The sequence below is a fragment of the Rhinolophus ferrumequinum genome, chromosome 17 (assembly GCF_004115265.2).
Source record: "Rhinolophus ferrumequinum isolate MPI-CBG mRhiFer1 chromosome 17, mRhiFer1_v1.p, whole genome shotgun sequence".
NCBI lineage: Eukaryota > Metazoa > Chordata > Mammalia > Chiroptera > Rhinolophidae > Rhinolophus > Rhinolophus ferrumequinum.
The window spans coordinates 52,767,155-52,781,201 of NC_046300.1; the positions used below are offsets into that span (position 1 = coordinate 52,767,155).

Below are 14,047 nucleotides of genomic sequence, written 5' to 3' on the forward strand. Positions count from 1 at the left end.
AACAGCTGCCATTAGTTAAGCCCTGGCTAAAACAGCCCCATCTATATATATGTTTCTTTTTCTTTAAAAATTTTTTTCTTAAGCAGTCATGACCTTGTAGGTGCTAGAGGACGCTCCAGAATCCCAGAGACCCTTTGGCTCTAAGACTTTTTAGGGAATTTTATCGGCCACCAAAGTATCCATCATGCTAAAGGTCTTAGGCAGTGTCCTGGCCTAAACACAGTTCAGAAAGACACACTTAGACAAAAGTCGTTTATAAGGAAAACATTGCAGTGTTTTATTCTGCTGGTCTTCCTTCCTCCCCCATGTCCATGGCCTGGAGGAGAGAGGTTCCGGATGCTGCTTTGTCCGAAGACTTGACTGATATTCTGCGACTCCTAAGTTCCTCCAGTTGTGTTTTGTAAAGCTTCAAACTTTGCATCTGAGGGGAAATAGCCTGTCATTTGAAACTGGGAACATCTGGAAAAAAGGGAAACCGTTATGTACACCTCTGGGCCAGAGAATGACTCGGCTCTTTAATTTTCAATTGGAGTGACTTTTAGATCTTCCTCTGATTGTTAAGGTTCTTCAACCAGGAAAAGGGTTAGAAACCTTACGAGCGTTCCCTCCTTTAGCCTTCAAGACAAGCACTGTTGGCCCTTTTACAAGTGAAGTGTAGGAGCAGGGATTAGAGTCAAGTCCGCTGAGCCCAGAGTGCCTGCTGTCGCCAGCCACCGAGCTGTGCGGTCCCCCTCAGCTGGTGTGCTTTGATGCTGCGGGCAGCGGCCACACTTGACCACAAAGTTCATAGGCCTCAGTGGTCTGGCTCCGAGCACAGCCTTCGAAGCCCCTTCTAATGATTACACTTTATGCAGCGACAGAGAAGGGCGTGAAGACGCCACTCCAAACAGAAGCTCATGTCTGTCTTCCAGACAGTCTATAATCTGCTGTAGCTTCTTTTTCCTTGCTGTAGACATTTGTTTATCTGTAAATGTGCCAGAGGTCTGGAGGCTCTTTTGTGTCTCAAGGATGTAAACACATGTCAATTTTTGACAGTGCTCATTTGGGAGTGTTTTTCTCCTTCAGGGCAGACAGAAATGCAGCTAGAAAGTAGGTGTCCTTATTTACAGAGGAGGATCCCAGTTGTAGTTTTTTTTTAAGAATCTGTGCTTAGCCCGTAGTGGGTTTTCTCTTGTTGGTTAGAATTGGGAAGGATGGAAGAACAGCTTCTGGGCAGAGATCACAGCCCTTGCTGGTGCAATGAACCGGGAATAATAGGCCATGTTAAGAGAGTCTGAGTGAGAAAATTGGTGTGAAAACATTGAGGATCATTTTAGCAGAGACCTGACGTGGAGGCCACCAAACTCATTAGGAATACATGTCCCCTTGACCCTGGAATGCACACAAAGCACGAGTACTTTGTGCAGGCACACTGCCCCCTAACCACTGCTGACCACAGAAAGGAAGTATCACCCATGGTACCAAGGTTTGGGTCTTCATTCTGCCGTCCCAAGCTTTGTCCCGGCTTCTTATGGGTAGATTTCCTGCCTCCCTCGACAGCCTTGGGTCCAAAGGACATGAACACCCAGTACTGCCTGTGCAGCAAATATCTCAAGAAGACCCAGCAGGCTGATTCTTCAGGTTAAATGCATCACACAGAAGACCTGCACGTGAAGTCATGGATCTAGCAGTTTATCTGTGTGTTCCTATTGAGACGTCCTGGATCCAAGGCCATAGCGTAGCCACTGAAAGTGGCTGTCCAGTATCTGAGTAGCCCCAACCTGAGAGGGCCCTACAAGGGGGCTATTGGGCTGTTCCAAATGTCAAAGCTCACAAAGTTGCCTTTGTAAGTGAATCTCTCTTTCTGCAGATGACAAAATAACACTGAAAAGAGTGAACGTGGGCATGTAGACTTTCCCCCATAGGGGAGGCCTTCCGACTCTTGTTTATTTTGGTAGAAGAGGGAGACCCTCTCATCAGGGCAGTTGGATTAGGAACATGAAGTCTATGGGTTGTTTTTTTTTTTTTTTTTAAATGAATTTATAAAGACTTTTAAAACATTGCAAATAACAAGAGACCACTTTCCCAATTTCATGCTTTTCCCTGTTTGCGTAACAAACATCAGTTTTGGGCCTGGGATCACACCACACATGTTGCTTTGCAACGTGCTTTCTCCCTTCACTGTGCCGCAGATAGCCTTCCGTGACTATTCATCAGGTGGGCCTGCTTCTCCAGCGTGGCTGCACCATGTTTCACTGCACAGACTTACGGAATTTACTTAGCTGACTCCCTCACAGATGGACTTTTAAGTTGCTTCCGGTTTTCATGACCCCAAACGGCTCCAGGAAAACCCTTGCATACATCACTCTTCTATGGACTTTCCTGCTACTATTTCTGTAGACCTAGAAATCTGTAGACCTGCTACTATTTCTGTTTCCTAGAAGTGGGGTTGTGGGCTCAAAGGGCATGTGGATTTGACATTCGAAGGAGGGCGCCAACTTGCTTACCCCAAGGGTGGGAAGGAGGTAGGCTCCCTGCTGTGCAATGTGGAGCCGATGGGGAGCAAGCAGCCCTCAGGTGGTGGAATCTACTGAGTAGCAATGTCCCTCCAATGTGATTCCCTACTAATCTTCATTTGCCACCGACCAGGCCTCGGACGGGGAAGTCATGGCTGTGGAGGAGGCACCGGTAAATGCATGTTCCCCTGGATTCAGGCCCTGGGTACACTTTCTGTTTTTTTTTCCTTTTTGCATTTCTGTGTTTACTCAGACTTCATTTCAGAAAAGCTACAGCCTGCTTCTGGGGATTGCTTAAGCCCTCTGGGTGTCCTGGTCATTGGTTTGTCCCTCACCGATCAGTCCATCACGATGATCCCTGCTTTCCCTGTAATGAGACCCACCCATGTCATCGTACACGCTCCATGAATCACCAGCCATCATGTGTGTGATCACGCTCGGTGCAGTTTGTCTCTACGTTTAAAGAGAAAGATGGACAGCTGTCTTCAGCCCTCCTGCTGACTCTCAAAGCCACCACTTTTGCACATTGGGTGTCTGTTCAGGGCAAAAGCCACCCGCTGCTACTTTCTGCCACTTAAAACACACCTTCTTTTCCAGGCCACAAGCCACTAAACCTTTCCAGATGGAGCCTCTTGGGACTCACAGACACTGCTGTCTCTCACTTTTCCATTTTCCCGTGGGCACTGCTGGGAATTTTACAAGCAAACTGCCTAGTAATTTTTAGCAATTGGTCACATGACTTCTCCAATCCCTCAGGTTCTGCTCTGGCCCCAGGGCCAGTTCCACAAAGCCCGTACCACACGGGCAACCATATCTCCAAATCCTCGCTGCACTGCTTGCAAAATTCCCAGTTGCTCTGCCCGCTGTAGCTTCACTAGCTCACGCTGTTGTCCACTTTACCCAGTGACCGCTGCTTCCTGTTTTTAGGTCACTGAAGAGGCCTATGTCCCAGTGAGTGACATGAACGGCCTGGGGTTTAAACCTTTCGACTTGGTCATCCCGTTCGCAGTCAGGAAAGGAGAAATCACTGGTAAGCACTGTCATGAAAGCCATCCCATTCTCCCTTGCTTGCACTAGGTCTCCAGAACGGTACCGGGAGGTGGTTCTACCTGTCTGCCCCCCGACCTGCCGTTTTGATCCCGGCATCCCTGGTTCTTGCTCTAGGGGTTGGTGCTTGAGCTCCTGAGATTGCAGAATGTTCTGTGTCTCTGAAGAGGTGGCTCCTCTATAACTTGCATACCTCCTGGAGAGAGCCCGAGGTTCTCTCCAGGTTAAGAACTACTCTTAACTGTCAGCGTCCTGTTCTGCCTTTTTTCCCGCTTTCTCTCATTCTTCCACTTTTCCAGATATGATATTGGCACTGAGATCTATTGTACCATGTTACTTTCTCTGCTGCCTCCTTTTAATGCCGGCTTCTCTTTGAGTCTGCGCTCAATTAATCCTCTTCTCGTGGTCTTCTCAAGTCCTGCTTCAGCTTCTAATTTGTCAGTACAAAGTAGAAATCCATTTGCTTAGGAGTTGCCTGCTGCATTTTGTGGGACCAAAAGGGAACAAAATAAAGCCAGGTTCGTGTCTATTTTCCTGTTGTGGAACTTGAGTGTTTGAGACAGCAGGGAGTGTGCTTAGATCTGAAGACCTTTCTTTTGAAGGCCACCTGTGCCTTCTCCGGGCAAAGTCACTGGTGGGCTCATTGCCCTGTCTCCCTGTGCTCCAATAGGAGAAGTCCACATGCCTTCTGGGAAGACGGCCACACCTGAGATCGTGGACAACAAGGACGGCACGGTCACCGTCAGATACGCCCCCACGGAGGTCGGGCTCCACGAGATGCACATTAAATACATGGGCAGCCACATCCCTGGTGAGTCGTGCTCAGCGCCTTGGCCAGCACGCCCCGCATGCAGGACTCCCAAGATTCAGGAGCCTGAACTTCTGGGAGGTTTGCAGATGTTCGGTCAACTGCTGTGTGGGAAACAGTTCTCAGTAGCAGGTTGGGGAATGTGCTGTGGGCGTCCCTGTGAAACCAGACAGCCGGTGACCCCAGCAGAGGCAGCTCGTTTCCAGAGGGATGATACAGCTGAGCATCCGGGTCACAGTGCAGGCCCTTAGGTCCGTGATAGCTGGTCTTTGTCACTGTGCCAAGTGTGGCCACAGGGTTAGCTGGGAGAAAACTGTGAAGCACATCAAGGGACTTTCCAGGAGAACCCTGCGTGGTATGGGGGTTTGCGGCGGGAGAAGAGGTTGTGAGAAGAGGATAAGCTGCCTTACTGTCACACTGCCCTTGACAAGGAAAGCCAGCTCAAGTTTCAGGTCCTTCAAGCAGCAGAATGTGTTATTCCTGTTCTTTTTTAAAAAACAAAAGGTTCTTTTTGTAAATTAAAAAAAATTATTTTTTAATTTAATACTTTGAGTAGGCAACATACACAGAGTTTTAAAGTGACGTGGAGAAAGGCTTCCTTCCCACATAGCTCCTATCTGCCCTCTCCTTGAACCAAACTGGTAGTTTTTTCATGTTGGATTTCAGAATATTTTTAAGACTCTACAAGCAAATGGGAATACAGATTTTTAATTCTTCCCCATATTTTACATCAACAGTCGCTTACTCAACACATTATTCTGTCCTTGTCCTTTTTGTCTAACAGTTCACGCTTTGCGCGTCTGTATAATAGAGTATCTTCAGGGCGCCCTGCCATTTGGGTGAACCTTACATATTTAGCCGTTGTCCCCGTTGGAGGATAGTTCTTCCCCACCTTTTGCTATCACTAGTCGTGCTGCAGTAAATCATAGCCTTTTACATTATCATACCACACTTGCGAAGGTGTATCTGTGAGATTTAGTTCCCAGGGGAGGAATTGCTGGGCACAGGTACTGGCATCTGTCATTTTGCTAGATGTGACAAATTGCCCTTCATCAGGGCTCTTCCAATTCACACTCTCACCAGCGAGGTGGGAGAGTACCTGCTTTTCCACAACTTTGCCCGTGGAATAGGCTATCAAATTTTTGGATCTTTGCCAAACTGATAGTTGAAAAAACAGTATCTTAGTGTTGTTTTATTTGTATTTCTCTTATGAATGAGATTGGGCAACTTTCTGTATGTTTAAGTACTACGAGTGTTTGTGTATCTTTTCCTGAGAAATGAGCATTTGCATCCTTGGTCCAGTTTTTCTATGTGGTTATTGGCCTTTGTCATATCAGTTTCTGAGAGCAATTTAAATCCTGGAGAGGTTAGCCCTTTGCGATGATGTTTGCTTTAGTTTATGTGTATGTGTGTGCATAACGTTTATTCAAAGCAAAAATGTATTATCTGCTTCTATTTAAATATTATAAAGAAGAAGATACAGAGAAAGTAAAAATTGTCTTTCTCTCATTTCCTTCCTACTTTCCCTGCTGGTATGTGTATCTTTTCAGATGTTTTTTTCTGTACCTACAAACATGCATACAATTTTGTTTTGTTTTTAAAGGGATGGAATAATGGTGTTAATATTATATAGCAACTTGCCTTTTTCTCTTTTTGATGCAACGCATTATAGATAATCTCTCAAGTTAGTACATATAGATCTCCCTCATTCTTTTTAATGACCCAAGAGTAGAACAGTGTTTATGTAATCAATTCCCTATTGTTAGATATAAGGCTTTTCCTAATTTGCATCTGACCACGGTGGAAATGGAAGTACTTGCATAGGGCTGGAAGTGGAAGTGGGTAGGGAGCATCCCTGTGGGATAAATTTCCACAGTGTGGGTGGGGTGGGCTTGTAGGGCCTTCCATTTTGAAGGGCACCGTCAAATGGCCTCACAAAAGGCCTTTTCAGCTGTGTTCCTTCTTAACAGTGAGTGGGTCATTTGTTCACACGGTCAGTCAGCTTTTTCCTCTTTATTAGTCACGTTGAGCTGGACTCCCCTGCTTTAGCGCCCCCTCTGGTCTGGAGCAGCCTCAGGACTGATTTTCTTGTGTAACTTTGAAGGAACAATTGTGAGTAGACCCCACTGTATGTCCTAGGAGGGTAAGCTCCATCAGTCTCATTTGTGCCTTCTGCCTCTGTGTAGGAGACACCACACCTGCTTGCTGTTAGAGAAATGTTAGGACACTGGGGGTCCGAGGTATGCATTCCCCCTCAGTGACCCCCAGTTTTGTTTGTGTTCTTTGCAAACCCAGAGAGTCCGCTCCAGTTCTACGTGAACTACCCCAACAGTGGGAGCGTTTCTGCATACGGTCCCGGCCTGGTCTATGGAGTGGCCAACAAAACTGCCACCTTCACCATCGTCACGGAGGATGCAGGAGAAGGTACTGAGTCATTTATGTGGTTATATGCTTTCAGTTTTCCATTGGAGAGCTACGCGGACACAAGTCCAGGGCAGCTTTTAAAAATAAAACTGTAGGATGATTGTATTTGTCTTATCTTTTGTCTCAGAGAAATGCCTTACATATAGCTGCTCTGTCTTCTACCCAAAACAGGAATTTTTGAAGTTCTTTAGGTTCTGATTGAAATCAGATTCATGCTGTGAAATGCTTCCTGTGACTTGCCTAAAATTTTCATTGTGTTTTGGTTGATGATGGTTTTGTTTTTGTTCTTTTGCATATATATACTCGCATTCATGGGACCATATGAGTTATTTAGTGGCCCATTCTAGATAAATCTCTGTGTGCATCCCCACTGTCTTCATGGAGCTTTTTACATTTGTGGTCCTGATGGGATTTCCACAGTGGCATCCGGCGCCTGACCAGCAGTGATAGTGTGTGTGACACTCCTCCCGTGTGTGTGGTCGGGGTCCAGGGCTCCACCCCTTTCTCGTCCCACACATCTGGAAGAGTAGACAGAACTTCAGGGTTACTTTCAGTGAAGAATTCATATGGGGGCGTGCCTTCCTAGTGGGCGCTTTCACCACGTACGGCGCTTTGTTCGGACCTACGCACCTTGCCCATGGCTCACAGGGCTTGTGTCAGACTGATGTTCCCAGACTCAGGGCTGCCCTGGAGGAGTTGTTCCCATGGAAACAAAGAAACACTCCCTGATGGCCCTCCCTCCCTGCTGCCATTCACAGGTGGCCTGGACTTGGCTATCGAGGGGCCGTCAAAGGCCGAAATCAGCTGCATTGACAACAAAGATGGGACGTGCACAGTGACCTACCTGCCCACCCTGCCCGGCGACTACAGCATTCTGGTCAAGTACAACGACAAGCACATCCCCGGCAGCCCGTTCACAGCCAAGATCACAGGTGGGCTTACCTGGCTCGCTGGGGCTGCCTAGTGAGCGTGTGGCTTCTCCCCCATCATCCTCTCTCCCCGTCAGACCAGGGCCAGCAGGCTAGTCATCTGTTTGAGTTTAGGTTTTGCAGGGACTCATTTGGAAGGAACTGGGAATGCAAGACCCACTTCAGATGAGCTAATTCCTCCCTTAGCTGGTAAGCCAGGGAAAAGGCAAGCACACCATTTGGAGTGCACTTATTTTGTGCCAGTCTGACTCCACGTGCTAACAGCAGGGGCTCAGATAGAGGCATTCAAACAATACGTATTATTAATACGCATGAATACACGAGCTCAGAGATGCCTTCAGCATCACTACTAGATAGATTTTCTCCATTTTATAGGTGGGAAAACTGAGGCTTGAGATACTGGCTTAGCCAAGTTCACATGTGGATATTCTGTGATACAGATTGAGGTTATCTGATTCAAAGCCCTGCTGCTACCCTCTGTTGTGCTCACTATGTTTGGATCATGCTCTCTGTAGGTCCTAAAGAAGTTGCCCAAGACGAGGTTCTTGCCTCTGAGGTGTTTAGACCTGTCTGTAAATAGCCAGCAGTCCAGTGTAGAACATGATGAATGTTTACCTGAGAAATGCCCAAAGGGATGGCAGGCAGGTGGCAGGTGCCGTCCACTGGCAGATTCCTTTAAAAAGTATTCCGTGAAGACTTAAGACTCCCGTTCCTGCCAGCAACTAGTGTTCCCCTTAACCAGGCATACGTAGAAATCATTCATTGTTGGCTAGGTCCACTCACTGTCTGAAGCATGTTTTTTCACTTATCTTTGGGTGGTGTGAGGGCTTTGGAGAACCGAGTAACCACGTGTAATGGGAGCCGTGTTTGCGGGCTTGTTTCCTAGACGACAGCAGACGGTGCTCTCAGGTGAAGCTGGGCTCTGCTGCTGACTTCCTTCTTGACATCAGTGAGACTGACCTCAGCACGCTGACGGCCAGCATCAAGGCTCCGTCCGGCCGCGACGAGCCCTGTCTTCTGAAGAGGCTGCCCAACAATCACATTGGTGAGTCCAGGCCTCCTTCCCAGCTGGAGCTGGGGCATCTTAGGTGGGAGGTGGAGATTCCTTCAGTCCTTTCCTGTGAAACTGGTAAGACATTGGAGTGTGATACGCAAAACCTGCTAGATCACACACGTGATAAAAGTCGAAGTGTGTTTCTATGTTGCATGGTTGACTATCTTCATGGATACTCTGAGTTACTGCAAAGTCAGGAAGGAAGTCATATTTCCATACATGTCTCCCTCCTAGTTCCTCTCCTCATTCCCTTTCCTCCCACCTTACCCCAATCTGTGCCCTGGTCCAGGCATCTCCTTCATCCCCCGGGAGGTGGGCGAACACCTGGTCAGCATCAAGAAGAACGGCAATCACGTGGCTAATAGCCCCGTATCCATCATGGTGGTCCAGTCCGAGATCGGCGACGCCCGCAGAGCCAAAGTCTACGGCCGCGGCCTGTCAGAAGGCCGGACTTTTGAGATGTCTGAATTCATCGTGGACACAAGGGATGCAGGTCTGTGGGGGTAGCCCCAGGGGCCAGGGGGGAAGGCTCGGAGCTTACAAGAATGGGCCACTTTCTTAAGCTGCTTCATTTCTTCGTCCTATGAAGTCCCTTTTCTTTCTGAGTTGTTGTTCCTTATTCTGGCATTATCATTTAAGCCCCATGCCCACTGGCAAAGTTGGTGTTATCTTTGTTTTCTAGATGAAGAAACTGAGGGGTTCACAGCATGTCTCCTTCTGACCTTTGAACCCAGAGCCACTACAGCTCACAGATCTCTTTCATTATCTATAACTCCCACCTTTGTTCTCAGCTTCCCAGGGTCTCCTGGACTCCTCCCAAGCAAAGAATATTGGGTCAGCTGGCCATGGTCGTGTTCTGCTCATAGTGCTCTCATGGAAATGAGGACGCTCTTCCTATTTCCTGTTTGAGATGGTTTGAACTAGGCTGGGCTTCTCCAAACTACGCCACATCCTCGTGTCTTCATCTTCTGCCTTTCGGAGGGGTGGCCATGTTGGTGACTTCTAGACAGAGTCATAGCCCCAGGGGAGAGGGCCAGAGAATTCCTGGTCCTGATGAGCTGACCCTCCCTCTTCATTCCTCATGTTGTTAAACCTTCAGGTCTGCTGTCTTAGTGGTCCCCTGGCTAGACATCCAAGGCAGCGTAAATATTCAAAGTTTCAGGCCTGTGGTTAGAAGTAGACCTGCAAGGCAGTGCACGCTATTCTTGGAGGCGTGTGGGCAGAGTGTCTTTCCCAGTGGGTTCTACAGGGCAGGTGACCCATGGGATAGTCGTAGATATCCTCGAGAAAAAGGTTCTGTGGTCAAAGCCATGTTCAGCACATTAGCCCACTATAGAATTTCACCTGCTCCTCTGCCTGGGGCTCTCCATCAGGAGCCACAGTTACCTTCTTTCTGCTCTCTGGAAATAGCAGTTTGAATTTCCAGGGTCAAATGTCCTTTCCGTGTGCTCTGAGCTCTCCCTTCCCAGGGAGTTGCTGTCACAACAGCCCGGGCTACTGTGTTGCAGGTTATGGCGGCATATCCTTGGCCGTGGAAGGCCCCAGCAAAGTGGACATCCAGACGGAGGATCTGGAAGACGGCACCTGCAAGGTCTCCTACTTCCCCACGGTGCCTGGGGTTTACATCGTCTCCACCAAATTCGCTGACGAGCACGTGCCCGGTAGGTGGGGTCCCCTTTGCTCTCCCGGCCTGGTGCTTGGGTTTTCTGTAGATGTTGTGCCTGGGGCTCTGGGCTGCTCACGTGGGCCTTCTCGGTCCCTGCAGGGAGCCCGTTTACCGTGAAGATCAGTGGGGAGGGGAGAGTCAAGGAGAGCATCACCCGGACCAGCCGGGCCCCCTCTGTGGCCACTGTCGGAAGCATCTGCGACCTGAACCTGAAAATCCCAGGTGAGCATGAGGGGCCTGTGTGTGAGGGCCATGGGCACCATTGAAAATGAAGTCCAGGCCTGACCCAGCATGTACTGCCCAAGTTCACCATGGGTGACTTTTTTTTTTTTTTTAATTTCCATGTGTTACTGTTTTTAATATTTATTTTTGCAGAGGTCCACCCAGGAAAAGTAGATCTGTTCACCTGCTCCCCTTTTCTCCTTCCAAAGGAAAATAGCTTTATTGTATCCCATGGGAGGAAATAGATAAGCTTGTAGATTTTAATTTAGTGGTTGTCGAATAGAATAATGTCAGTGAGAAAACTAGCCCTGCTGATGCCAGTACCTGGAAGTATTTAAGAGGTGTCAGCCCAGCAGCAACTTTCAAATTTCCGTTCATCTCTTTTATTCCTAAAATTAGACCGAGGGCCGTGCTGCAGGGCTGGCTGGGTGGGCACATTAGCCCTTTAGCCATGTATTATTCTCCATGGGGCCCAATTAGCCAGTAAACAGCCATAGTCTTTCTGAAATGTGGTCCAGGTTCTTTCTACAAAGAATCCTCCCAAAGAGAGATGGCTGTGTGAGTGAAGGTTTTGAGGCTCCTCTGGAGTCGCACAGATTCTGTGGAGACAGAAACTCTAAATAGTCTTCAGATGACACTCATGTTCTAATCTGGAGAGGGGGCTTTTTTCCCATACTAGGTCTCCTGTCTTTCCTGACATGTTGCATATCTATTTGCTTTGCCCTCTAAGCAATATTTTATGGGTTCTTCGTGTGTAGACACCACGTTGGTCACATGTGAATGTGATAAAAACGTCATTGCTCTAGTGTCCAGACCAAATCACTTAAAAAGAGCTGTGTGGGTCGTGATCCTAACAAGTTTATGTGGTCAAATGTGAGGGAGGTAAATGTCACCTCATATCTCACCATCCAGGGAGATGGTGGCTCATGTCTGAGGAACGGAGCTGGACCTCGGATGCCTTCAGCCTCATGGACCCGTGGGCTCGATTTCAGATCACACTGGTGTGCTTCTCACTCACTCTATCGCGGGCCTCTTTCCACAGCAACATATAAACTCCCACATCACCTTCTGAACGACTACATAAGGTTGCATGCATGTCATGTCAAATGCACCGCCCTTTGTTAGGTTTTCTCATTTCACGGACACTCACTTCCCTCCCTCAACTCCTATAATCAGTGCTCTGTGACATTTGCCACCATTTGCTCAGGCTGTTGTCACATCAGAGGGGACTGCTGGGCCGGTGAGTTTCAGACACAGCTAGGCCTTGGCAGCCTGCCCTCCAGAAAATGAATTGGCGCTCATTTCTCTGTCCTTACCAGCACTGGGCACTGTCTTTCGCTCTCACTTTGTGACCAGTCTGATGGAAAAATATGGTGTCCAGTTTTCAATTTAATTTCTCGGGTTGCTAGTGACAGAGACTGTTTTCATTTGCTTCATTTCTCATTTGGCAAATTATCCGTTCTGGTCCCTTTGCCTGTTTGTGTCTTGTCTTTGTGTGATGTGGATGGTTACCCTTCCTCTTTAGCCTTTTCTGGCTCCTGACTCCTTTTTACTCTTTTCACTTACTTGGTACCAGATGACTCGGTGAATCACACTTTTCCCCTCCTTACCGAAATGACCGCCTCTTGTCAGTTCGAATGGAGGATGCCTCACCAGCTTCCGGAGGTCCTCGGACCCAGTCCATGCTGATGACCTTCTCCTCAACCTCCCTTCCTTTCTCTGTCCTCAGGGCTCAGTCATGCGCCGGTCAGCCCCGACTCTGTAGGGCTGGAGGGTGCATTTTCATGTGGCTCTAGGTGATGGCGTCACGCGATCACCCAGCACGTGGTGTACCTGTCTCCACTACACCAGTACAGGCACGGTCCTCGGCATGGCATGGGCACCTGGGGTGGAGCAGATGTGGTCTGCTTCCTGGTGTTGGGGATCCAAAGCATCGCTTCCCAGAAAGTGTGGCCTGTGGTCTTCAGTTTGCTCAAAGCTTTGCTCATGCATGCTTTCCCCTTCGTTGTTGGGACCGACATGTGTTCACCTTATTCTCTGAATGCATTTTGTCTTGTTACCTCAAAGAAATGCCAAGGCTGCTTGGCAGTAAGGGATGACAGCTCTGGCATTGTCTGCCCTTACCTACCTATGGAAAAGAGTCCCTATAAGTATGACGGATAGCCACATGTCACCTTTGGCCTAAAGACATCTGCTCTGTCATAGTTTTTATTTATGTGCTTTAACTATCAGCTCAGGATCTGGTTTGAAACTGATGTGTGGAATTAACTCAGCTCCAGCCAGCAAGGCTGTAAAAGTACCTGGTGGGGCAAGAAGTGTCGGTTCCCCTAGGATGTTCTCTGCACTGTGTGGCTTGAAGGGCCTGGCTTTCTCCATGCTGACCATAGCCACCCAGGGATTTGAGGGAGACAGGAGGGCAGGCATCCAGCCTGAGCACCCCACACTCCCGAGCTGCACCTGCTTGGTCCTCTGCTGTTTGCCCTGCATGTCCTGTTCTGCCTCAGGCCCTTGCTTTAACACCAACCTCTTGCTCCCTTTCAGAAATCAATAGCAGTGACATGTCGGCCCATGTCACCAGCCCCTCTGGCCGCGTGACCGAGGCAGAGATTGTGCCCATGGGGAAGAACTCGCACTGTGTCCGGTTTGTGCCTCAGGAGATGGGCGTGCACACAGTCAGCGTCAAGTACCGAGGCCAGCACGTGACTGGCAGCCCCTTCCAGTTCACCGTGGGGCCGCTCGGTGAGGGGGGCGCCCACAAGGTCCGGGCAGGAGGCCCTGGCCTGGAGAGAGGAGAAGCAGGAGTCCCAGGTAAGCATTCCAGGCAGGCGTTTTACTTGGGACGAGTAAGAACTGAGCCTGATGGTGTGAGCAGCCTGCCCTCACCCTACTCTGAAGAGAAGACTTGGCATGTGTCATTCTGGTGGGTGGTACTAAGGGGCATTCTTTAAAATAAGAACTGGCTGAGTACCTTTGGGAATTGCTCACCTACCCAAAACTAAACAAATTTCTTACTGAGGGACTCCTCGGAGCCTTCAGTTAGTTACTGTGTGTGATAAGCCTTAGAGAAGCAGGGAACAGAATACTGAAGCTGTTTCCAGAGCATCTTGCAGGGCCAGCATTCTGTAGAACAGTTAGATTTCTATAAAAGTCATTGTGAGGGTCTCTTCAAGTGGTGCTTGCTGGTGGGAAGGTCTAGGCCAGGGGTGTCCAAACTGTGGCCCGCGGGCCAACTGCGGCCCGCAATCCATTTTTTATTGGCCCGCAGCAAATTCCAAAAATGTATTTAGTTTACTTAAATAAACCAGGTGAGGCAATACGTACTTCACCTCGAGTGAGTGGCCCGGCTGTTTGTGTATTTTACCGCATACGGCCCTTGGTGAAAAACGTTGAAAAAAGTTTGGA

At 48.6% G+C, this 14,047-nt stretch overlaps 1 protein-coding gene across 6 annotated transcripts in view; it reads left to right on the forward strand.

The window, feature by feature from the left end:
• Positions 1-14,047, forward strand: part of FLNB (filamin B) — a 124,875-nt gene that overhangs the window by 95,473 nt on the left and 15,355 nt on the right. For 2 of the 6 annotated variants that reach the window (XM_033132802.1, XM_033132805.1), the window contains 10 exons: positions 2,629-2,667; positions 3,423-3,525; positions 4,213-4,353; positions 6,646-6,774; positions 7,533-7,706; positions 8,590-8,748; positions 9,047-9,250; positions 10,266-10,418; positions 10,523-10,645; positions 13,187-13,453. In XM_033132802.1, coding sequence (XP_032988693.1) covers positions 2,629-2,667; positions 3,423-3,525; positions 4,213-4,353; positions 6,646-6,774; positions 7,533-7,706; positions 8,590-8,748; positions 9,047-9,250; positions 10,266-10,418; positions 10,523-10,645; positions 13,187-13,453 — 1,492 coding nt within the window. Of the gene's footprint in view, positions 1-2,628; positions 2,701-3,422; positions 3,526-4,212; positions 4,354-6,645; positions 6,775-7,532; positions 7,707-8,589; positions 8,749-9,046; positions 9,251-10,265; positions 10,419-10,522; positions 10,646-13,186; positions 13,454-14,047 lie in introns of all 6 variants that reach the window. The other 4 variants (XM_033132801.1, XM_033132804.1, XM_033132803.1 and 1 more) reach the window with 2 other exon arrangements.